The following is a 25,266-nucleotide window of genomic DNA, read 5'->3' as shown; positions in this document are numbered from 1 at the left end:
TTCAGCTTGGTGGCTTAAAAATTAATTAATGACTTTGGTCATTAAAAGTCTGAAAATTGTAAAAAAAAATAAAAATTTATAAAACGATCCAAATTTACGTTTATCTTATTCTCCATCATTTGCTGATTCCAAAAACATATAAATATGTTATATTCGGATTAAAAACAAGCTCTGAAAATTAAATATATAAAAATTATTATCAAAATTAAATTGTCCAAATCAATTTAAAAACACTTTCATCTTATTCCATGTCGGTTCCTGATTCCAAAAACATATAGATATGATATGTTTGGATTAAAAACACGCTCAGAAAGTTAAAACAAAGAGAGGTACAGAAAAGCGTGCTATCCTTCTTAGCGCAACTACTACCCCGCTCTTCTTGTCAATTTCACTGCCTTTGCCATGAGCGGTGGACTGACGATGCTACGAGTATACGGTCTTGCTAAAAAATGGCATTGCGTTCAGTTTCATTCTGTGAGTTCGACAGCTACTTGACTAAATATTGTATTTTCGCCTTACGCGACTTGTTTTTTTATCTGTCTGCCTTTCTTTCTGCCTTTCCTTGTTTTGTTTTTTCCTTTATTCTTTCTTGTATTCTTTCTTTCTTTCTTTGCTCCTTTCTTTGTTTCTTTCTTTCTTTCTTTCCTTCTTTTTTGTTTGCTTTTTTGTTTTGTTTTTTCATTCTAGATTGCAATAATTTTAAATCTGATTTATGGCTGGGCAAAGAAAGGTGAGCGAAAGAAGGCCGTGAACACGCGTGAGCAAGGCTGAGCGGTATGAACGATATTGCGAGAAAAAGAAGTGCGATACTTCAGAACGAATGCACCCGTTCTCCAGTCCTCCACCCCTAGCCCCCCCCCCCTCCCCCCCCCCCCCTGCTGCATGCGGTGACACGGGCAATGTGCAATACTTAGTTTAAGGAGAGGATGAGAGCGCGTGCTGACACTCCTGGTTTATAGTGTCTTTTCGAATATTCATTGCTCTCAACTCAGACGGCCTCACGACCGACAGCCCCGTGGACAAACAAGGTGACGGTAGGCCCTCTTTTCATTGGTCGGTTGTCATGCTGTCTGACTTATTTAAACAAACACAAAAAAAGGTGTGGTTTTTTTTAAAAAAGAGGGGGGATAAAGAAGAGAAAAAAATATCATCGAATGCCATTCATGTCCCATATTGGTCCTAGTTACCTCAGAGGAGGTTAAACCCCAATAGTCAGTCAGAGAAAAAAAAGTATTTGTTTGTTTATTTTTTTATTATGTGTGTTTTAGAAATGCAGACTTTGTTGATTTGTTAGTTTGTTACTTTTGCTCTCCTGGTGTTTGTTCACCATACTGAAGCAACTTTCCCTAAAATGGACGAATTGTTGAAAATACACCCCCCCCCCTCCCCCCTTTCATTGACGAAGAATGTCAAATTATCTTTAACTGACATTGATCCAGTTGGAGATTTTCAGACCTAAATTCTGTTTCGGTCCGAAATCTGGTCAAAGCTTCTTCACACATTTTCACTCGTACTACATACTAAACAAAAACTAAATTAAAAAATTGTGTGTGTGTGTCAGTTCTTGTCAGGCAGCATTGCAATTAGATCTGTATGTGTAACCTGTGTTACTTGAATTTTGCTCGTTGTGGTCATTGCATTGGCAATTTATTACCTATGATTTTAAATGCATGCTAGCCTATATGTATACTTTGTTGTATAATGCCTTGAGTCGTATTTGTGTTTTTTGTCGTTGTTTTGAAATTGTTGTGGTGTCTGTTCAGATGTTCTCTTGTCTCTTTCTCGTAGTGTTGTTTTTCATTGAAGCTTTAAAAGTTTGATTAGATCATAAATTTCACAGGAAACGTTGTAGTTATAGCTAAAAGGGAAGTATTTAACTCACAGATACACAATGATGTAAAGATGGTACCAAACATAAGACATAATGTGCACAATCTAAATTTTAAATGAGACCTGACTGTGTATTATTATTTTTTTTAAATTTTTTTATTATTTTTTTTTTTTTACCTAGCCTGGACATGTGATATACATTTTTTTCTTTTTTTTTCTCTTCACTACAGTTACTCTAACGTTACAGCTATTTCATTCACCTTTGCTATGTCTAGTAGTTTGTGCGTTTGTTTGCGTGTATGTGCGTGTGTGTGTGTGTGAGTGTGTGTGTGTGTGTGTGTGTGTGTGTGTGTTGTTGTTGTTGTTCCCATATTTCTGTTAAATAATATCATTTTCAGCGGGACAATACATAACAAGTTAATTAATCCAACGCTCGATGGACAAAAGACGAGACTTTACAAATTACCAATTACAGTACTAGTTTTCAGCACAGCATCATACGGCGCATATATAAATAACTTTACATTAACAGCACTATACTACTATTTATCTATATTCTTATACACAGTTCAATTTTACTAGAGATTTCGAAGTCGAGCTTGGTTCTGAAATAAGACCTTCATGACTGTGTATTGTTGTTTTGTGTAAGTTCATAGATCTGCAACTATCGTAACATCCAATATCCAGTTCCAAAAGGAACATCGGACAAACTTATTGACGGTGGTTTCGTTATCCCTTTTCGCATAATATACTAACTCACTCTCACAGTTCGTTTATTCCCATGCGGAATGTTTACACAATTGTATCTCCAATATGCAATGTTACTGTAGTTGTACTGAAGCATTACGTTTCTTCTTGTTTAAAACGGGCTAAGCTTTGTCGACTGTCTTTCATAGGTTTTCGTGTTTTCCCCCCTTCTCGTTGGAACTTTGTTGTCGTTTCTTTATCTTTTTATATGCATGGTGTTAGTTGTGTGTTGTTATTACGTGAGTATGAAAACGTTGCTGTAAATGTGTATAACATTATGAACTAAACCGTTGTGGTTTAATTAAAATCGTGTGTTTTTCCCATTAGCAAAGGGCGTGACGTGTCTGTTAACTGAGAGCAACGTCCAAAAAAATAGTTTCATTTTGTGATTGATATTCTAATAAAGCAATGTTTTGGTTTTAAACAGGTGTTTTGCTAGACTTTTAGATGTCAGGGGTGGGACTTTTCCGCGAATCCGCGGATTTCCGCGGACACAACTTACGAATTCCGCTGGGGTAATCTATTTTTCCGCGTCCCATTTCATCACAGTATCTATAACTTGTTGACTGAATGATATGGAGAGAAGTGAAGATGGAACAGAACACTGGAGGCTGACTGAAAACTCCTGATAACTAATGGTCATTTTGAGCTGCTTCTTCTTCTTCTTCTTCTTCTTCTTCTTCTTCAGCGTTCCAGAATGTTCTGGTTACGTGTGAGCTCGTTTGCCCATTTGGGTTCCCCAAACTATACTTTGAGAGCATAGTCAGCTTCACTCCGCTTTCGTTGAGTAGGCATGCTGGGTATTTTCGTGTTTCCATAACCCACCGAACCCCGACATGGATTACAGGATCTTTTCCGTGCGCACTTGGTCTTGTGCTTGCGTGTACACACGAAGGGGGTTAAGTAACTAGCAGGTCAGCACATAAGTTGACCTGGGAGATCGGAAAAATCTCCACTCTTAACCCACCAGGCGGCAGCGACCGGGATTCGAACACACGACCTCCCGATTAGGAGGCCGACGTCTTACCACCACGCCACTGCGCCCGTCATTTTGAGCTTCAATGCATTGGGGCGTCACTTGGATCATACTATTGCCAGTATTGGATTATGGATACATGGTTCATAACGTAAATATGCACCATTACAATGTTACCATTGTTGTGTGAATTTTTTTTTTTTTTTTTTTTTTTTAGGGGGGGGGTGAGGAGAATGTCTTTTTATCTGATCCAAAACGAGTTGAATTTTAGTATCAGAATGCACCAGATTGCACAGATTTTAATATACCATTTAAAAAAAATTCGGGGGAGCATGCCCCCGAACCCCCCTGAAAAAAGGGATTTCCTCGTTTTTCATCACAAGAGAGTCCCACCCCTGAGATATAGATGAAGTAACATTTGGTGTGTTTTGCCTTAATTTGGATCACTGTTGGATCAATCAGATGTGTAGCTTTGACCAGTGTTCTGATAGATTTGTTCAAGGGTCTGCTAGCTTTCCCTAGAATCATTTGGATTCCTGCTGTAGCATTAGTCTTGTGCTGTTTTATTAGAACTACTTTTTTTTTTTAATTTCTCTTTGTTTAGATTTACTCTTGTCGTTTGTCTATAAAAATCTGAGCTGTTCAGTTAGAATTATAGTTATTAGTAGCACATCTTTTGCAATCACTCCATTGTGTAGGATTACGACGTAGTGTCATAGTAAGAGTACGGGTAGAAAGGGTTTATCTCTCTCTCTGTCGTACACTTTATTTTATTTCATTAGTAATCTGCCTTTTTTTTTCATTTCTGGTTGTCAGTTTGTTTGCTGAAACATTAATTTTTAGATAGTTTTAAATCAGGCTTGATCAATTTGTTTGCTGACAAATCGATTATTATCATTACTATTATGTTTGATTTTTAAAATTGTATTGTTGTAATTTTATTAGTTTTTTGTAAAGCTTGCTTTGAGTTCTAATAGTTTGCTGCTGGTTTCTGTTGCCGCTCACTTGTGGCGTGTCCTGGCCCTGTGGGCGCGGCTGTGGGTGTGGTTCTCCGCGTGGGTGTGTCTAGATCCCATTATCAGGCCCCTCCCTCCGGTGCCGCGCCCCCCCTCGGGCAGCTTGCCGCCACTGTCCAGTCGCTCCGTCACTCCCTTCACTGCTCGCAAGAACAGGACAGGTACTCACAGCGTCTCATTGGCTCTTTACTGTCACGTGGAGTGTAGTCCCGTCACCATCAGAAAAAGCAGATGCTGATTGGTTAAAATTGGAAAAAAAAGAAAAAAAAAGACAGTTTATACGTTTAACTTGTTGTGCTCCCCATTTGTGAATATACACGAGTTCTTGATTGTGTAAAACGAATGAGAAATAAACCACTGCTTCTATTGAAAGAAATAATGGAAAAAGAGAGGGGAAAACAAATTTGCTACTGCCTTAAAAGTTGCTTGCAAATAAATAAGCTGGGATACGGAATGCCTTAAAAGCACAGTCCTTTTTTTGCTCACCATCTCAGATCTGGCAATGCTTTTACGCTGGAGAAGATCTTCCTTCCATTTGGACGCATACCAAATATCAACATCCCTGCTGCCTTCTGGGAAGAGTGGGAATTTGTATTATGACTTCATTTCTAAAAAGCCACTGATGTGTCTACCTGAGAAATTGATTCATACAAAATTGCCACAATGCACAGGAATGGCCGAAGTTGTTGATTTGTAGTATCTGTCCAAATGGAGGGATGTTCTTATCGAGTGTAAAACCCTGGTCAGATCTCCAATGGTGAGCCGAAGCTTGTACACGGGAAGGGCGGAGAGAGAGAGAGAGAGAGAGAGAGAGAGAGAGAGAGAGAGAGAGAAAGAGAGAGAGCGAGAGACTGAGAGAGAGAGAGCGAGAGAGAGAGAGAGAGAGAGAGAGAAAGAGAGAGAGAGAGAGAGAGAGAGAGAGAGAGAGAGAGAGATGCTCACACAATAGAGAAACTAACTGATAAGTGCACAACGAACGAGGCGATAACTGTTCTGCGAGTGATATTGAAAATGGTCAAGGATTGAGCGGAGGAGGAGGGAGGGGTGACGCAAACTGGACGGAGGGACTAGGAACTCTTGGTTGCTTGCTTGCCTTTTTTGCATGAAGCTACTGGACAACAGGAAGGTCAGGTAAACTTTGGCCAATTGGTCGACTCTTTCAACGTAGCATAGTTTCAAGACAAAGGGAAGTAATTTCTTCAAAAATGTTGAAGATCTCTATCGTATGCTTCAACGTCAACAAGTTTCCAAAAGAAATGGCAAAACAAGTTAAGTGGTTCTGAAGGCATACCGTTTTTGTTTGGGTGCCTATTACCATTTTCAAATGAAGCGAAGAAAAAAATAATCTTGATGGTTTTTGAACGTTTTTTTTTCAGTCTTTGCAAAGTAGAATAGTCTTTTAAACGATTTGAACAAAAATCACTTTAAAGGGAGGAAAGTCGAGATTTCTCCTATCGCCTACACCGCAGTTACTTCCCTCCGCACTCGTTTGCTTACCTCCCTTCCACCGCTCAGTTTTCTGCTTTTGACTACTGCTGATTTGAATAGTGGCTTTCAGTTTAGTGAGAATTGTGCACACGTCACTTCCCGTACGTCATAGTTTGTGGGGATAGTGTTAGATCTTTAGTGGCCCCTGAGAAGAGTTAGAGGGTCACGGTGGTGGTAGCATGAGAAGACAAAGCTAATGATGAAGACGATGATGAGGTTGATGGTGTTGATAAGAAATCAGTCATTGACGGGAATATTGATGATGGAGAGGGTAAAAATGGTGGTTGTGGTGATGGTTGTATGTGTGTTTTCGTGTGTTCTGCTCGAAATGAGTGTACAAAATATACGAACACAACTTTAAAGTGCAGTTATTTGTCAGTCACTGCCGCTTCAGTAGTCACATTCCGTCAGTTAGTTAGTTATCTGTCACTGCAATATATTTATCTTTTGATCAAAGATCCGTCTAGTGAATTAGCGTCTGTTTAACCGCCTTCTCTAGTTCCCTCTCTGCTTGTTTCCCTCATCTCACGCCTGCCCCTGCCGCCGCTAGACTCCGGCAAGAAGAGCTGTCTGGAGGAGAGACAGGCTGCCATGCTGCACTCCCGCGAGGAGCCCACCGCCAACATCTATATCCCCCGTTGCCAGGACAACGGCCTGTGGAGCCAGGCGCAGTGTCACGAGGCCACGCAGTACTGCTGGTGCGTGTCGGAAGATTCGGGAATTCCCATTCCTGGCATCGCCACTTACAGGGTGGAGCCCAACTGTACCATCCGGGACGACCGCCAGATAAAAGGTACTGGGGTTCCCTACTGTTCTGTTACCATAGTGCTCTCATAGGGTTTCCTTACTGTTTTCACAAGGGGTTCCCGACTGTTCCGTTATCACTGGGGTAACCATGGTGCTCTCATAGGTTTTCCTGACCGTTTTCACTGGGGTTCCCGACTGTTCCGTTATCACTGGGGTAACCATGGTGCTCTCATAGGTTTTCCTGACCGTTTTCACTGGGGTTCCCAACTGTTCCGTTATCACTGGGGTAACCATTATGCTCTCATAGGGTTTCCTTGCTGTTTTCACTGGGGTTTCCGACTGTTCCGTTATCAATGGGGTAACCATGGTGCTCTCATTGGGATTCCTTGCTGTTTTTACTTGGGTTCCCAACTGTTCCGTTATCAATGGGGTAACCATGGTGCTCTCATTGGGATTCCTTGCTGTTTTTACTTGGGTTCCCAACTGTTCCGTTATCAATGGGGTAACCATGGTGCTCTCATAGGGTTTCTTTGCTGTTTTCACTGGGGTTCCCGACTGTTCCGTTATCAATGGGGTAACCATGGTGCTCTCATAGGGTTTCCTTGCTGTTTTCACTGGGGTTCCCAACTGTTCCGTTATCAATGGGGTAACCATAGTGCTCTCAGAAGATTCCTTGCTGTTTTCACTGGGGTTCCCAACTGTTCCGTTATCAGTGGGGTAACCATTGTGCTCTCATAGGGTTTCTTTGCTGTTTTCACTGGGGTTCCCGACTGTTCCGTTATCAGTGGGGTAACCATAGTGCTCTCATAGGGTTTCCTTGCTGTTTTCACTGGGGTTCCCAACTGTTCCGTTATCAATGGGGTAACCATGGTGCTCTCATAGGGTTTCCTTGCTGTTTTCACTGGGGTTCCCGACTGTTCCGTTATCAGTGGGGTAACCATGGTGCTTTCGTAGGGTTTCCTTACTGTTTTCACTGGGGTTCCCAACTGTTCCGTTATCAATGGGGTAACCATAGTGCTCTCATAGGGTTTCCTTGCTGTTTTCACTGGGTTTCCCAACTGTTCCGTTATCAATGGGGTAACCATAGTGCTCTCATAGGGTTTCCTTGCTGTTTTCACTGGGGTTCCCAACTGTTCCGTTATCAATGGGGTAACCACAGTGCTCTCATAGGGTTTCCTTGCTGTTTTCACTGGGGTTCCCAACTGTTCCGTTATCAATGGGGTAACCATGGTGCTCTCATAGGGTTTCCTTGCTGTTTTCACTGGGGTTCCCAACTGTTCCGTTATCAATGGGGTAACCATAGTGCTCTCATAGGGTTTCCTTGCTGTTTTCACTGGGGTTCCCAACTGTTCCGTTATCAATGGGGTAACCATAGTGCTCTCAGGAGATTCCTTGCTGTTTTCACTGGGGTTCCCAACTGTTCCGTTATCAGTGGGGTAACCATAGTGCTTTCGTAGGGTTTCCTTACTGTTTTCACTGGGGTTCCCAACTGTTCCGTTATCAGTGGGGTAACCATAGTGCTCTCATAGGGTTTCCTTGCTGTTTTCACTGGGGTTCCCAACTGTTCCGTTATCAATGGGGTAACCATAATGCTCTCATAGGGTTTCTTTGCTGTTTTCACTGGGGTTCCCGACTGTTCCGTTATCAGTGGGGTAACCACAGTGCTCTCATAGGGTTTCCTTGCTGTTTTCACTGGGGTTCCCAACTGTTCCGTTATCAGTGGGGTAACCATAGTGCTCTCATAGGGTTTCCTTGCTGTTTTCACTGGGGTTCCCGACTGTTCCGTTATCAGTGGGGTAACCATAGTGCTCTCATAGGGTTTCCTTGCTGTTTTCACTGGGGTTCCCAACTGTTCCGTTATCACTGGGGTAACCATTATGCTCTCATAGGGTTTCCTTGCTGTTTTCACTGGGGTTTCCGACTGTTCCGTTATCAATGGGGTAACCATGGTGCTCTCATAGGGTTTCTTTGCTGTTTTCACTGGGGTTCCCAACTGTTCCGTTATCAATGGGGTAACCACAGTGCTCTCATAGGGTTTCCTTGCTGTTTTCACTGGGGTTCCCAACTGTTCCGTTATCAGTGGGGTAACCATAGTGCTCTCATAGGGTTTCCTTGCTGTTTTCACTGGGGTTCCCAACTGTTCCGTTATCAATGGGGTAACCACAGTGCTCTCATAGGGTTTCCTTGCTGTTTTCACTGGGGTTCCCAACTGTTCCGTTATCAATGGGGTAACCATGGTGCTCTCATAGGGTTTCCTTGCTGTTTTCACTGGGGTTCCCAACTGTTCCGTTATCAATGGGGTAACCATAGTGCTCTCATAGGGTTTCCTTGCTGTTTTCACTGGGGTTCCCAACTGTTCCGTTATCAGTGGGGTAACCATAGTGCTCTCATAGGGTTACCTTGCTGTTTTCACTGGGGTTCCCAACTGTTCCGTTATCAGTGGGGTAACCATAGTGCTCTCATAGGGTTACCTTGCTGTTTTCACTGGGGTTCCCAACTGTTCCGTTATCAGTGGGGTAACCATAATGCTCTCACGGGGGTTCCTTGCTGTTCTCACTGGGGTTCCCAACTGTTCTCTTGGCCGTTACAATTGGATTTCCTAACTCTTCTGTTTGCTATCAGCATTGGAGTTATTTCAAATTCTCATGGCTTTTTCTAAAGGGATTTGTGTGTACGTGAAATAAATAAAAACAATTAGCTTATTTACAGCTGCCGTAGCAAATGTTACTTTCATTGGAAACACCCAAAGCAAAGAATGCAATCTGAAAATCATTTGAACGCTTTTATATGTAGAAATTATATCCCTTTCCTTAGGAGAGTAGCTTTACTTAGAAAAACATTTACTGAAAATGACCCTTATGGCAAGATCAGCTATAATTGCTCTCGTGTATCACTGACTAAAACACAAATGAAGGCAATATATATATAACCAAACTTGCATTGTTCTAAATTACTTTCACCATACAGAGTGTCATATTTACGAATGCGTTTTATGCTTTTTTCCAAAAAAAATGGTCCCCCCGCGGGTTAGGGGGAAGAATTTATCCCCAGCATGTCGTAAGAGGCGACTAACGGATTCTGTTTCTCCTTTTACCCTTGTTAAGTGTTTCTTGTATAGAATATAGTCAATGTTTGTAAAGATTTTAGTCAAGCAGTATGTAAGAAATGTTAAGTCCTTTGTACTGGAAACTTGCCTTCTCCAAGTAAGGTCATATATTGTAGTACGTTGCAAGCCCCTGGAGCAATTTTTTGATTAGTGCTTTTGTGAACAAGAAACAATTAACAAGTGGCTCTATCCCATCTCCCCCCTTTCCCCGTCGCGATATAACCTTGAACGGTTGAAAACGACGTTAAACGCCAAATAAAGAAAGAAAGAATAAAATGGTTTTGAATACATCATGAGTAAGAGTGCCTTTTCTTTAATAACTTTTCACGGTGTTGAGTGTCATTGTTGTAGAATACTATAATTGTAAATATATTTCACAACGCAGAGTGCCTTTTTTTTTATATATATATATATAACTTTCACGATGCAGAGTGTCATTTCTGGAACTGAGTTTCAAGGTGTTAAGTTTTATTTTTTAAATGTGTTTCCTAATATAGAGTGCTCGGTAGTCCCCGCTTACTACGCAATAGCAGGCTTTTCCTTTTCAGGCTGCCCCTTTGAGCAGAAACGTCGCTTCATCGTCGACCTGATGGCGGACCTCACCCAGGAAATGAACGCCGCCAATACTTCTGCGCAGCCGCTGTGAGTGTTTCTAGATCCGGTTTATTTTTCAAATTATTCTGGTTAAAAAAACCTGGGATTAGTTGTTTGTGGGCAGAAACCTTTTCTTTCTTTCCAGATTTAGTTGATTTTTGTACGGATTGTTCCGGTTGAACAACTGGGATGAGTTGTTTATGGTCAAAATTTGTTTCCCCACATCCAGTTGATTTTCACGAAGTGTTCCGGTTCAAAAACTGGGATGAGTTGTTTATAGGCATAGCGTTTTTGCGCTGCTACGAGTGCCGTTAAAATTCTTTTGTCTAAATAAACACATATTTATGAAATTCTTCTGTTAATGCTTGTTCAGTTTGAGTAAGTGAAGTATTTACGTGAGAAATAAGACTGTTTAATAAACTTATTTTTGATGCAAAGAGAACGACATCTGATAGCCATTGTTGTGACAGGCAAGAAGACTGTAGTGTTTGGTTGTATACTGAGGTGTTTTCATTCTGCAAGCGAGTTTGCCTAGTTTCATTATTATTACATTTCTCGTGTGTGTGTGTGTGTGTGTGTGTGTGTGTGTGTGTGTGTGTGTGTGTGTGTGTGTGTGTGTGTGTGTGTGTGTGTGTGTGTGTGTGTGTGTGTGTGTGTGTGTATGCGTGTGTGTGTGCGTGCGTGCGTGCGTGTGTGTGTGTGTGTGTGTGTGTGTATGTGTGTATGTGTGTGTGTGTGTGTGTGTGTGTGTATGTGTGTGTGTGTGTGTATGTGTGTGTGTGTGTGTGTATGTGTGTGTGTGCGTGTGCGTGCGTGCGTGCGTGCGTGCGTGTTTGATTAGTTTGGTTTTGCTTGAATTTGATGCTTGCCTTCCACTTTCGATTATTGCTTTTATTTTCTGTTGTGTATGTCGCTGTGAGCAGAAGCGGCGAGACTTCGTCAAGGGAGATCGTGGCCAAATGGAAGCTTTCGTCTCTTGACAAGAACAGGAATGGCGTGAGTGGATAAGTTTAGCCTGATGCATGTCATCCGTCCTATGCACTTGTAGCTTGAACATTGTTAAGCCGGCGAAACAACGCCATTCGAACGTTATGACTTCAACTTTATATCTTTGTGTTTTCTGGAGAAGGTAAAATCATACCTCGCACAGATGTTGGTGAAAAAGAAAAAGAAACGGGGAATCGAAGGGGCGGGGCTTTTTGTCTTTCGGCTGTTTGTTCAATTTTGAAAAAAAAGTACTTTCTAGTTCTTTTACAGTGATGACACTCAGTGTTGTATGAAGCGGTATTACATGAAAGTCAAGAAGAATACATCTAACCAAAACAAACGGTCATTTTATTTTGACGACCATTCAAAATAAAGTAAATTGACAGTGAGACAGATTTATTTTGATATGAAAAATATGATCAGAGGCAGCTAGAACCGGTAGATGTTTGTACTGATTGGCTATTTCATTTCCGATATTTCCACTTATTATCCGGTAAAATACCGGAAATATACCAATGCAAAGGATGTATTCACGATACCCGAAGGGGGTACACAAAAGAACAACAAAACAAAAAAAGAGAAAAAAAAGAAGTGCAAACTGATTCAACATATACATGTACATAAGCTCATTCCGATGCTTTTTTTTTTTTTTTTTTTTTTTTACTGATCGGCTATTTCATTTCCGATATATTTCATTTACAATCCGGTAAAATACCGGATATATACCTTGAATGCCAACACTGCAGTTTGAGCAGCCGAGTCAGATGCTCGTTGCAGATGCTGGAGAAACAGGAGTGGCGGGACCTGCGGAAGACGCTGAAGAAGAACAAGAACTACCCGCGCAAGTGTCGCCGCCAGTTCCTGCGTTACTGTGACGAAAACAACGACAAAACTCTCTCTATGGAGGAGTGGCGAGAATGTTTAGGCTTGAACCGTACGTATGCCGGATCTGGTCAAGTTCAAGTTTATAGTGTTCAAGCGCTAGGAGGTTGTTACGTGTTACCTAACTTTGCCAAGGGAAAGAACCATGTCAGTTTTATTTGTTGAAAACGAAGCTAAACCAAAGTGGAAAGCAACAATTTTGACTTGGAATTCGATTCATTTTGTCATCCTGCTTTTTTACATTTAGTCAAGTTTTGACTAAATGTTTTAACATAGAGGGGGGAATCGAGACGAGGGTCGTGGTGTATGTGTGTCTGAGTGTGTGTGTGTGTGTCTGTGTGTGTGTGTGTGTGTGTGTGTGTGTGTGTGTGTGTATAGAGCGATTCAGAGTAAACTACTGGACCGATCTTTATGAAATTTGACATGAGAGTTCCTGGGTATAATATCCCCAGACGTGTTTTTCATTTTTTCGATAAATGTCTTTGATGACGTCATATCCGGCTTTTTGTAAAAGTTGAGGCGGCACTGTCACACCTTCATTTTTCAATCAAAGTGATTGAAATTTTGGCCAAGCAATCTTCGACAAAAGCCGGACTTCGGTATTGCATTTCAGCATGACGGCTTAAAAATTAATTAATGACTTTGGTCATTAAAAATCTGAAAATTGTAATTCAAATTATTTTTTTATAAAACGATCCAAATTACTCTTATTTTATTCTTCAACATGTTCTGATGCTAAAAACATATAAACATGTTATATTTGGATTAAAAACAAGCTCTGAAAATAAAAAAATATAACAATTATGATTAAAATTAAATTTCCGAAATCGTTTTAAAAACAAGTTCATCTTATTCCTTGTCGGTTCCTGATTCCAAAAACATATAGATATATGTTTGGATTAAAGACACGGTCAGAAAGTTAAAACGAAGAGAGGTACAGTAACGCGTGCTATGCAGCACAGCGCAACCGCTACCGCGCTAAACAGGCTCGTCACTTTCATTGCCTTTTGCACTAGCGGCGGACTACGGTCATTGTGAAAAAAATGCAGTGCGTTCAGTTTCATTCTGTGAGTTCCACAGCTTGACTAAATGTAGTAATTTCGCCTTACGCGACTTGTTTTGTATTGAAGGGAGATTGCTAGATGTTATCTATGTATGACTCAAAGGGGAGAGTTAATCTGGGTAACTAACTTGCATTTTACCCTGAAGTTTTCTCCAAGAGGCTATCTTTGCTACGAACCAATGTCGAAAAAAAACCCCACTAATTTAAGCCATCCAGTGTTTGGATCGAATTAGATCAAGTCATTATTGTCCTTCGCCTTGCTCGCCTAAATTTTAGGACAGTAACATTTGATTAACTGTAATCTTGTGATAAGAACGGTTTTTAATTTTTATTTTTTTTAATGATTTAATACCTTTGATAATTGATCGAGTCTAGTGAACATAAGTGTTTTTGTGGGTTGTTTTCGTCTCTGCAGCATGTTGTTTTGTGATCCTACGTCTCCAAGTTCGAGGTTTGACAGAGCAAATATAAACTAAACAATTCCATTCCTGACATTTTTTAAAAGATGTACGATGAAGTGTTTCTGTGTGCGTTGTCTTTTGTTGACAGATAACCTGTTTAACAGCCTGCCCAGGGACCCAAAGCGCAGGGGAAAGAAAAACCCTTTCCGTGAGTATCTGCACGACTGATCTCCCTTTAGCACTGCCGTGTATTCGTTCCGATAAGTTTGCAACACGACTCTCTGTGTGACGCGATGGAAGTGGTAGTCTGGGACTACCGATATGGAGAACGTACACGAGTTTTGGGAGGGGGGATGTGTGTGCACATCTTCTCCCCCATGACTGAGACATTGCCGTGCGTGAATTTGTCAAGCAATATGCTGATGTGATTCTCAAACTCTTATCGGCTGTGAAACTGTCACTGATTTTCTGAAGAAAAAAGGACCCAGAAAATGTTCGTGGATTGAAATGGTCTATACGCTTTGTTGCATTCCATTTCGTTCGGATGAAGACTCGTTTCACTTCTTCACATTTCTAAAGATCTCGGATTAGGGGTTTGACTGTGCTGGGTAACGTGGAAAGCAGGCTTTTTGGAAAAAGAACTGCCGCAGTATAACGAGTGTTGGTGTGCATGAAGCTGGCTGGCGAGCAGATCTGCTTTCGGACAGAGAGACAGCGACGTGTGCTGCGATGTGTGTTTCGTCGCAAGATGGACACGAACAACCAAGCAACTGTCGTTAAGTGTTACAAGGACCACTTGACTGCCGGAAGAATTTCATCACAAAAAATCAACAACAACACGATATAACATACAAACTGTAACAATAAGACCAACACTATGAAAATGGTCTCCAGGGGAGGCAGTTATCTAACTGCAATTCAAGGGGCAATATACAGGGGTTGTTTCCCTTGTCAGAGTACTTTTTTTTTTCTTTGGTTTTTATAATAACAAAGTACGTATACATCCTGATTGGTATTGTGGCAGTTAAGGGGTGAGGCTTGCAGGGCCGGACTACCGGGGGGGTTATGGGGGTTGCGCAACCCCCCCCCCCCAGCCTAAACATGTACCTTACTTATTTAATTTTTTTTTAATTATTGCTTATTTTATGCCGTTTCATGCAAGGAGCGACCATTTTCCTATCTCAGAATATGACCTACCCGTCAGCTTCAGGGGGCTTCGCCCCCTGACCCCCACAATGAGGGGTGGGTTTTAGGGTTTCCGGACCCCCCCCCCCCCCCCAGCCAAAAAATAAAAATATTGAATGAGGTATGCATTTCTTTATTTTACATTGAGTTTCAATTTTTGGGGTATTAATCAGTGACAAAATCTGCTGCCTGAAACTGGTTATGATCATCCTCAGAATGCACCAGATTGCACCATTTGGCATCCTTTTTTTCAAAATTTTCCGGGGGGGCATGCCCCCGGACCCCCCTAGCAAGCTAGGCGCTTCGCGCCGTCGGCTCGGCGCTTCGCGCCTTCACACCCATATCTTCACAATATACTTTTGAAAAAAAACAGTCATAAAATGAACTGATCCGCCCCTGCCGCGAGGGGGGACATCCCCCTGGGCCACCACTGGCAACCCCCCCCCTCCTCTTCGCCTAGTCCGGCCCTGGCTTGTGTGATTTCGGGACATTTTCAGTCTCCAGCAACTGCCGTGAAGTGTTTCAAAATTCTTGTTGGCATGAGCTTAGGACATTGTGCGGCCTTGGGTTGCACTCTACGCTCTGCAAAGACTGTGTGTCGATACGATTAGAATAGCTGTGGCTGATGTTGTCCTCCTTACAGTCCAAACCATGTTTTTGTGTATAACTGACGTTGCAGCATGTACATTCAGATTGTCTCCAATATATTCGTTGTATCGTGACTCAGACTGCCACGACTAGCTCAAATCTCACATGTGTCATATCATCTTTCAGTGAGGTTGTTTTGTATGAGATTGCTAGTTGCTCTCAGATAATCTTGGGGTTTGTTTAACTCACCTGTGCAATCAGGAGAGTCTTTGTAATGAGCAGTGTATAGTTACGCCCGCCGTATGGACGGCTGTCCTTAGAGAAAACAAACTTAACGTCAAGGTTATCTCGGATGTTTTTGAAGCTAGAGCTTGGAAATGATACACGCTTCTTAGGTTGTATGATCTCCCAACATGACGCAAATCTGGTTGACCTTCGTCAAATTGCTTAGAAACTGTACACGCTACTATGGTTGGATGATGATCTCTAAACACGTCGCAAATCTGGTTGATATTGGTCAAATGTCAAGGTAACAATGGGATCAAGTTCGGGTCAAAATATGAGACGTTATCATTGTATTTAACGTTTAACAGTTGATCCTTTGATATGTAAAGGCGAAAGATAGTTCGGGTCTACAAGTAAGATGTCCTCAGACATCAAGGGTTATAAAGTAAGAACAGCATATAACTTGGTTCTGACTTATATGATAAAAGTATAATGAAGTAAGAGTCATATTAGCATTAATGTTGCTTACGTGTTAGTGAATAACCCAAGTGCATCTTTAAATGAGCTAATTCGTTAACAGATTAAATGCGCGAAATCTGACTGTTACAGTTGAATAAAATATCTGTCTCATTATTAATTGGAATTGGTTGAAGGTATCACCAAAACATTATTTGTTTTCAAAAAGATGTTTTGACAAACATGGAACTATGACATTATTGAAACAAATATCGTTGTTACTGTTTTCTCTTGTTACCAATCATCATTGTTCTCATATTCATGTACATTGTATAAATGAAAAAGTGGTGATAGCCATTCGTTTAACATTATATCCACTCGATAATAATATGTATTGTCGTAAGCTGCCATATTGTCGTTCCTGCCAAACATAATTCTGCCACACTTGGTGATGCGTTAAAAATTGTCGAGTGTATATTGTTTTTATTTCATTGAAGGAGAGCTAGAGACCAGAAAGAAATGCCAATTCTAAATGTTGAAGATATTTAGCCTCATACAGCAGAATATGTTGTTGTTGTTGTTGTTGTTGTTGTTGTTGTTGTTGTTGTTGTTGTTGTTGTTGTTTTGTTGTTGTTTTGTTGTTGTTTTGTTGTTGTTTTGTTTTGTTTTGGATTATTCTTTTCTTTTAGACTCCAAATGTGTGGATAAGTCATGCGAATGAAGATAGCCATATTATGTTGTTGTTCTGAAGTTATATTACTGAAAATGAGTGTTTGATCACTCGGTATGTGTGTCAGTTTTCTAACCTCGGGTAATTACGTAAGGCAAATAATGTGCAAGTCTTTACAAATGGCCTTATTTCTGACACAACCGTTCAAATTCATCCGGTAAAAAGGCAAAACTCATTTCTCAAAAATATTAGTACGATGATGAATGAATTAAAACAGGGATTTCTAGTAAAAGAGTGCAAAATTGTTGGAAAAGATAAGAGTGCAAAAGCGTTGGAAAAAGTCTACATTCATGCATCGAAATACGAACAAATAAGATCGCTAAAGTATTAACACAGTGAAGTAGCCGGGAGCGGTAGTTTCATCAAAGACAAGAAACGACAACGTATCCATGTTTATGTTATTTTTTATTTTTGTGTGTGTGTGTTTTTTTTCTCATTACTTTATTGTCCCATCGCTGGGAAATTCGGGTCGCTTCCTCCCAGTGGAAAGCTAGCAGCAACAGAATCGCGCTACCCAGGTGTATGCGTGTTTAGGTGTAATCAGCCACCTGCACTTACGGCAGAATGACCGAGGGCTTTTACGTGCCACAGTGGTGACACGGGGGTGGAACATGGATACCGTCTCTGAGTCTGCACATAAGGTTGACCCGTGTCCGTCCCGGCCCGGATTCGAACCTGCGACCTTGGGATCACAAGTCCAGTGCTTCTACCAACTGAGCTACCGGGCCCCCGTTTGCTTATAGATAATGCTTCCCGGAGTCTGCGGAGGATAGTGTGAACGTTCGACTTGGGTGAAATTTAATGGATTTTGTTAATGAGCGAACACAACGCCATTGATTTTTTCGTTGTTTCTTCATGTTTATTTTCTGTGCATATTGTTTTTCAGCTTATTGTTGGATTTTGATTTTCTGTTGATAGTTTCTGAAAAGACTTGTTCACGTTGACAACAGAAAAAAAAGAAGGGTCCCGCAACTTCCCAAAGCTCAAGACTAGAACCTTGATTCTAGAGTTTTTGTTGTTGTTGGGAACCAATAAAGATCTGTCCAGTCGTTAACATGGAATAATAACAACTTTGAAATATACAAAAATTATACATCATAGCTGCTTTCGGCTGGGCAATGCAAAATTAATTTGTTTGTTTGTTTGTTTTTCTGCGACATGAATTTCACCAACTTGTGTCAGACTTCGAAATCAATTCAGCAAAACAGTTCTCATTTTGATCTTTAGTGCATGTCTTAGTGGAAAGATGCTTTTATTCCATGTCAAAGCTTGGACAAATCTGTGGTGGTTTACACGATCGTTATATACGGGAAGGAATGTCTCTTTAACCTGCAGTAACGCTTGAATGGTTAGCATGTGGCAGCTGTACTCTCAAGAAATCCATTTGAAAAACTGTGTGCAAATAATATATACATTTACCAATGGTGTATCAATGATTTAACCGCCTCGAATTTGTTTTGTGTCTTTAGCTTCTTGATAACCTTGTTTAGTTTTAAAGAGAGATTATTACACGCAAAGAAAAGTACTCTGCACTGAATATTTGAATGTACGTTTTGTGACAAGTCACACTATCGGCATTCTTGGTTTTGAAATGTTTAGCTTAATTATTTCGATAACTGGAATGTGATTTTTAACTTGCCTATCTCATCCAAACTCATCTAATAATTAAAAATAAGTCCAGACGGTAAACGCCACTACTTGCTTGGTTGTTAGTTTGGAGTTTTCTTTTTTATCCACCTATTTCTGTACCATCATGACTGACATTTTCTCTATATGCTATGCCGTTTTTGTGTAGACTCTTGCACGCAACACATTACTGAGATAAATTAAATGTTTGAATCTTTTTTAAATTTCAACTATTACTGAAATAAATGAACAAAAACTATACAGCAGGTTATCTGATGCTCTATACTGCTTCTAGTTTTCGGGTTTTTTTTCTCTCTCGGGTGGGTGGGGGATGGCGGAGGGGTAGCGTTCTCCGTTTGTAGTTCCTGTCACTTTGTCCTTGTAGTTGTCCGGTTTTTGTGTGTGTTTTTTTTGCAAGTTAAGGCCTCTTTAAGAAATGTGTGATGTTTTGAATTTGCTCTGCTCTGTGAATAAATCTCCTGAAACTCACGCGTGTATCATTTTATCTGAAGTTGGCGAAAAAGTCTATGAAACTGCTGGAGAGTGCCTTATGGCTGACTCCAGCTTTTGAGTGTATGCAAAACACAACACTGTGAAAAGCAAGGTGGAAAACGGCTTACAGACACACACAATCATATAGTCACACACAGTCACACGCATGGCCAGTGACCAATCGAGCGGCCATCAGAAAGACAGACATTCAGGCACACAGACAATATATGCACAGACTTTGTTTGTTTGCTTAACGCCCAGCCGACCACGAAGGGCCCTATCAGGGCGGTGCTGCTTTGACATACAACGTGCGCCACACACAAGACAGAAGTCGCAGCACAGGCTTCATGTCTCACCCAGTCACATTATTCTGACACCGGACCAACCAGTCCTAGCACTAACCCCATAATGCTAGACGCCAGGCGGAGCAGCCACTAGATTGCCAATTTTAAAGTCTCAGGTATGACCCGGCCGGGGTTCGAACCCACGACCTCCCGATCACGGGGCGGACGCCTTACCACTAGGCCAACCGTGCCGGTTATGCACAGACAAAGACCTTCTGAGCTGAAAGGCACAGTCGTTGCCGTGTATACGATTCTGCTCACCACCTCAGATTACTTGAGATAGAGATAACGCCAGCCTTCCACTTTGACACATACTTAAAATCAGCAGAGTGACTGTGTTCTGTGCAAAGTTAGATTTTTTTGGTAAGAATTAATCTTAAGAAATGTATTCATTAAAAAAAAAAATTAAAAAAATCCCAATGAGATCTGAGATTGTGAGCAGAGCTGTTCTTACGGGAGGGACTGTGCCTTTCATCTTCGTGTTTTTCTTGATTTTGTTTGTACACGAAGGTAAGGGGTCTTTTGCGATGATTGTTTATGGTTGCAGAGAACTTGATTTCAGAACTACCCGTGGTGACTTCCGGGTGGCAATCGTCATTATCAAAAGTCTGTCTCTTTTGCTAATTTCTAAAATTTTCACATATTCTTTCTGTGATTTTAACCCTCGAAATTCAGCTAAACAAAAAAAAACTTTTCAAAAAGGAAAATAAAAATAAAAGACGAATTTGTGCGTGCAACGAACAGTGCTTAATTGGACGATTCTACCCAGGAAGTTGACCACGATTCTGATTTTCATTTAACTCTAGACATTGGAGAAGTGTAAATCTAAACTATTTCCCCTTTCTGTTTCCACTCTCTTTTCAGTGGATCAGTTGACATGATGCCGCCCGGGGGTCACCTCTCTAGCATTCTGATTGGCTGACGGGACTGTTGCTGGAAAATAACGCGCTTGCTCATTGGATGATACCAGCGTGATATCGTCACGCGCACATGGATTGGACACAAGGACGACTGTGATCTGCGTCACGCGTTTGGAATAATCTACGTCACACTTTTTGGAGTGATCTACGTCAGAATTTTTTTTTGGAGCTTAGATGTGCTTTATTTGTGTGTGAGTTTACCCACTGCTTTGACGGACGCCACGAAAGAGTGGTTGAAATGACTTTTGGCAATGGAAGTCAAAGATATTCTGCATGTTTTGTTGTCGTTGATAACCTGACTACAGAATCTGTCACGTTGGACGAGGAAATGTGTTGTTTCTGAGCGAGATCTGAAGACTACCTTAGACTTTCTGTGAAAGCGCCAGATCATTGGCAAAGGTTGGAATAATCGTGTAGGAAGATAAAAGACGCTGACATATATCTGATGGCATGGTGTTCTCTCTACCTTAAGTCTAGCTCCGGATTTTCACAGGTGCTTTCATAAAGGTGGAAGAGAGACAACTGCAAAAGCAACCCTACGGAAGTGTGAGTTTTCTGTGATGTGTATGTGCAAAAGAAGCAAATGGCGGCGATATTTGACGTTGGAACTATACTGTATGGCGAACTGGATCAAACCCTTCACACTTAAGTCGTCGGCATGCGTTGCGTACAATCTACTTTCGGCTTCTGAAGCTTTACTTCTGATGTTTTTAATTTAGCTAGAACTGCTTTAAGGCCTTGTAGTTTTGACACACCAATGTTGTGAAAATTTGCTTGTGTGTGTGTTGTATGTCTTTTTTGTGTCCGCTGGAAAAAAAAAGGCAGTACACAGTAAGTTCATGAAAAGCGAAGTATGTTGTCTGAATATGGTTATAAAAAAAAAGCCAAAGTCAGTGGATTATTGAAGAGCAAAGATGGGTGACACAGGTCGCTCGTTGTAAAGTTAACCTTCGCCAGTCGTCGTGGGTCCGTGTGGACCCAGAAGGGTGTTTAATTACAAATATCCCTCAAACCAGTTGGAATTTTTTTAATGAGCTTTTAAGAATGCCACAGACACCTAAAAAGCTCTTATGTCCTAAAAGATCATTACATTTCCGCGAGAAGTAGTTAAAAAAAACAAAGGTCAAATTTAGACTACACACGGAAGACATCGTGGGGCCGTGCGGACCAATGTTTCTCAAACTGAAGGAACTTACATAAAAACTAGGGATAGAAGTCACAAACCTTCAGGTATTGGCTCTAAACATCATTTTCTACGATCAGTTTAATTTTGGAGTTAATAAGCAAGTCGCGTGGAGCGAAATTAATACATAACAATGTGGGTCCACACGGCCCCACGACGTCTACAGAAGGGTATTCACGTTTTTCCTTTTTTGAGAAGCTTCAGTCCGCACGGTAATAATTAAATTAATAATTTAATGTAATTACTTCTCGCGGAAATTTAACCACGGCGTCTACGGAAGGGGATGCACGTTTTTGCTTCTTTGGAAAGCATGGGTCTACGGAAGGGTATACATATTTTTCCTTCTTTGAGAAGTATGGGTCCGCACGGCCCCACGATGTGCTCCGTGTGTAGTCGATACCCCGGTCGGGCAAAGGTGAAAGAATGAAGTTTGACTTTTTGTGTGCTAGTTGTTGTCTTTTCCCTTTTGTTTTGCGTTGAACAAAATCTGAATAAGGTCTTATTTGACAGAGCAGAACGAGTAATGTTTCAATGAAGTTGATTATGAACAAGCCAAGATACAAAGCTTGGTGGAAATGAACAACTTTGTAGGAGTAAACTAATACTTTGTACAGGTTTTGTTTTTTTTAAAATGAGATTTCTTGGATTTTGGCTTGTAGGCTTCTTGTGCAGACTGCGAATGCATACACGCTCTATTCATGTGTTGCAATTTCTGGTTTTTAAGAAGACCCGTACAGCCCCTTTGCAACAGTTGGAAAACTGTTCTTCTTTTGTTAGAAGCACTAAGTTTTGCTGTCCACAACTTCCTTTACTTAACTGAGAATGGTCTTAATTATTTAGTCCGTGTTCTTCCCCTTACTCCCGTGGTGCCCAACATTTCGACGGACAAAGCAGCCTTCCCGATAACAAAACTTAAAATACGATAGGCTGCTGCTACTCTTAACTCAAAACCACTTATCCATCCCGGTATTGTCATATGATTTTCGTTTGGGAATGAAGTTTTCACTCTACCGACAACATTTTACAAGAAGAAGAAAAAGGTTTCTCATTTATAATAGCTTTAAAAAGTGAAACGCCCGTGTGTATAATTTTGGATACAAGAAGAGCGCTTCCTTCTGATGTTTGAGGCATTTTGTAAAACCAACACAGTCTTTCCTTTTATTGCGATATCATAATTGTATCTTATGACAGACAATCAGGCAGGCAGACATAATCATACTATAGTAAACACAATATTTAGAAGACGCCATGTCATTTACAAACGGCGTCATGTCAGTTACAAAAAAAAGGTTATGCCAGTCAAAGTCAGCATCAGGCAAGTCAAAAAATGATCAGTAAAAGACAACGTCAGGTCAGTCAAAATGTCTTTTTAGTCAAAAACAGCATCACGCCAGTCAAAAACAAAGCAATCTTTGTTCCATGTTTATAAGCACCTTTCATTGTTCCTTTGTCATAAACTTCATTTAGTATCCTGAGAAAGTCGAAGTGAACAGCCTTTTGCACTCATTTCAGTTTCTTTTGTGTTTTACTCTTTTGGCCGTTTTCAAATGTTTATTTTATTTCATACTCCAAGGGATTTATGTTGTTATTTTGGATCAATATTTGTTTGAGCAATGTCTGATTTGACCTTTATCTATTAAATTGATTTAGTGAATATATCAAATTGTAATTCACGCTGCAGTGACAATTTAGGCTGAATTTAAGGTTTTTGTACTCTGTAGTTACTTCGATTTGTGTTGCTAATAACGTTATTAATTTTCAAACAATGTTACAATTTTCAGACGAGAGAAAACAATTTTCTTTAAAGTTTTTTTGAAGATTTTTTAAAAATATGATATCATTTCTAAATATTGTTTGTTGTGACCCCGTTAAAGACTGTTTTACATATGAACGACTAAAGCAGGCCTAAGTATAGAAGATACTCTGTACATTTAACCTTGATCGTAAAACATCATCTGAGAAACTGTGTTTGTCGAAAAGCATCCTAAAACACAAAATATGAAACTAAAGGTGTGTTATTGTCCTTACAACACACATCATGCAAGACAACTGTGGCTTGTCTTCTCAAGATAGATATTATTGAACAAAACAAAGCACACAACAAAATTTGACGAACTCATACTTTGATGCACAAATGGTGAAAATGATGGGAGACGATGTTGTGTTTGAATCGGGTGGCTTCGTTCTGACACCCTTCTTTACACCTGCCAACATGACTAGTTTTGTTTATTTTAAACACACACACACGCTCACACGCGCGCACACACACACACATACACACACACACACACACATCTAAACACACACATCTAAACACACACACACACAAACACACATGCGCGCGCGCTCGCGCTCAAACCAACAAAAACATACACACACAAACACATACACGGAAACGCGCACGCACACACTAATGCGTACACAGATACAGACACCTCACATATATATATATATAGATATGTATACCCATACATGCAATAAGGTAGGCACAAATATGTTTTGTTATCTATTAAGCTACATGTACAAAACAAGGAACAATCATTGGACTTTTTGTGTTCAATATTTGGCAATGTCGCGTGGTGTTTTTTTGTATATGTTCACATTTTTTTTCATTCTGTTTTTTTCAGTTCTAAATCGTTTCTTTGTTGTCGTTGTTGTTTTGATTTTAATGCTTCTTATTAAAATGTGTGTGAATGCAGTTTCACCTCTTGGCTGTTTGACTTTTTAAGCGTTTATCTATAGTGTGTTCTTGTCTTCAAAGTAGCATGTGTTTCTTACCTGTTTGTACCTACCTTTCCATGATGAGCCCCCATGATTGACCTGTTTGAACTCATGGGGGCTGCCATTTTTCTTTTGTTCCAACATAGCTTCCGGCTTACACTGACCACAGGCGGTAGGTATCGTTCACTGCACCAACACTATCATAATAAAAACGTTTAGTTCATTCAATCTGCAGAAACATTTCAACAAACAGAGCAGGAAGCAAGTCGCGTAAAAACATTAAGTCTATCTGTGAAACTCGCAGAATGAAACTGAACGCACTGCGGGGATTTTTCCACAAAGAAAAACCATAGGTTGGCCTATTTTGGCCAATGTTGATGAAAAAACTAATGTGTTAACTTCCGAGTTGAAATGCAATCCCATAATCCGAACTGGGTCATACACTTTTTGACCGAAATGTCAATCAATTTGATTGACAAGTGAGAGCGTGAGAGTTCTGCCAGGACGATTTTCAAAAGCCAGATACATCATCAAAGACATAAAAATTTAAAAAGGTTTCATCTGACGATCGCTCTACACACACACACACACACACACACACACACACACACACACACACACACACACACACACACACACACACACACACACACACACACACACACACACACACACACACACACACACACACACACACACACACACACACACACACACACACACACACACACACACACACACATGCACGCAGAAAGGCACGCACACACGCTCTATTGGGGTGTGTGTTTCATTTGAAGAATGTTGTTATCCCGTGTAGAAGTCAGGACAGATCTGTGGTGGTGTGCACGATGCTTTACACATAAAGGAAGGCCAGTATGTATCTTCAGCTAACGAATGAACGAATCGTCGCTGCATTGGACAACATCAACAAAAGCTGGTCCCACAGATGACACGTAACT

The 25,266-nt window shown here is 40.7% G+C and overlaps 1 protein-coding gene across 13 annotated transcripts in view; it reads left to right on the top strand.

Annotated features, from left to right (window-relative positions):
* The window catches only part of LOC138953887 (SPARC-related modular calcium-binding protein 1-like), a 98,407-nt gene extending 74,122 nt beyond the window's left edge, over positions 1-24,285 (top strand). The window contains exons 7-14 of one of the 13 annotated variants that reach the window (XM_070325853.1): positions 960-1,034; positions 4,623-4,730; positions 6,557-6,850; positions 10,459-10,552; positions 11,428-11,500; positions 12,269-12,425; positions 13,986-14,045; positions 20,348-24,285. In XM_070325853.1, coding sequence (XP_070181954.1) covers positions 960-1,034; positions 4,623-4,730; positions 6,557-6,850; positions 10,459-10,552; positions 11,428-11,500; positions 12,269-12,425; positions 13,986-14,045; positions 20,348-20,364 — 878 coding nt within the window. In that variant the 3' untranslated portion in view covers positions 20,365-24,285. Of the gene's footprint in view, positions 1-959; positions 1,035-4,622; positions 4,731-6,556; positions 6,851-10,443; positions 10,553-11,427; positions 11,501-12,268; positions 12,426-13,985; positions 14,046-20,347 lie in introns of all 13 variants that reach the window. The other 12 variants (XM_070325854.1, XM_070325852.1, XM_070325851.1 and 9 more) reach the window with 12 other exon arrangements.
* The last annotated feature ends 981 nt before the right edge of the window (positions 24,286-25,266 follow it).

Source organism: Littorina saxatilis, linkage group LG17, assembly GCF_037325665.1.
Source record: "Littorina saxatilis isolate snail1 linkage group LG17, US_GU_Lsax_2.0, whole genome shotgun sequence".
Lineage (NCBI taxonomy): Eukaryota > Metazoa > Mollusca > Gastropoda > Littorinimorpha > Littorinidae > Littorina > Littorina saxatilis.
This window is presented reverse-complemented; position numbering and strand designations above follow the sequence as displayed.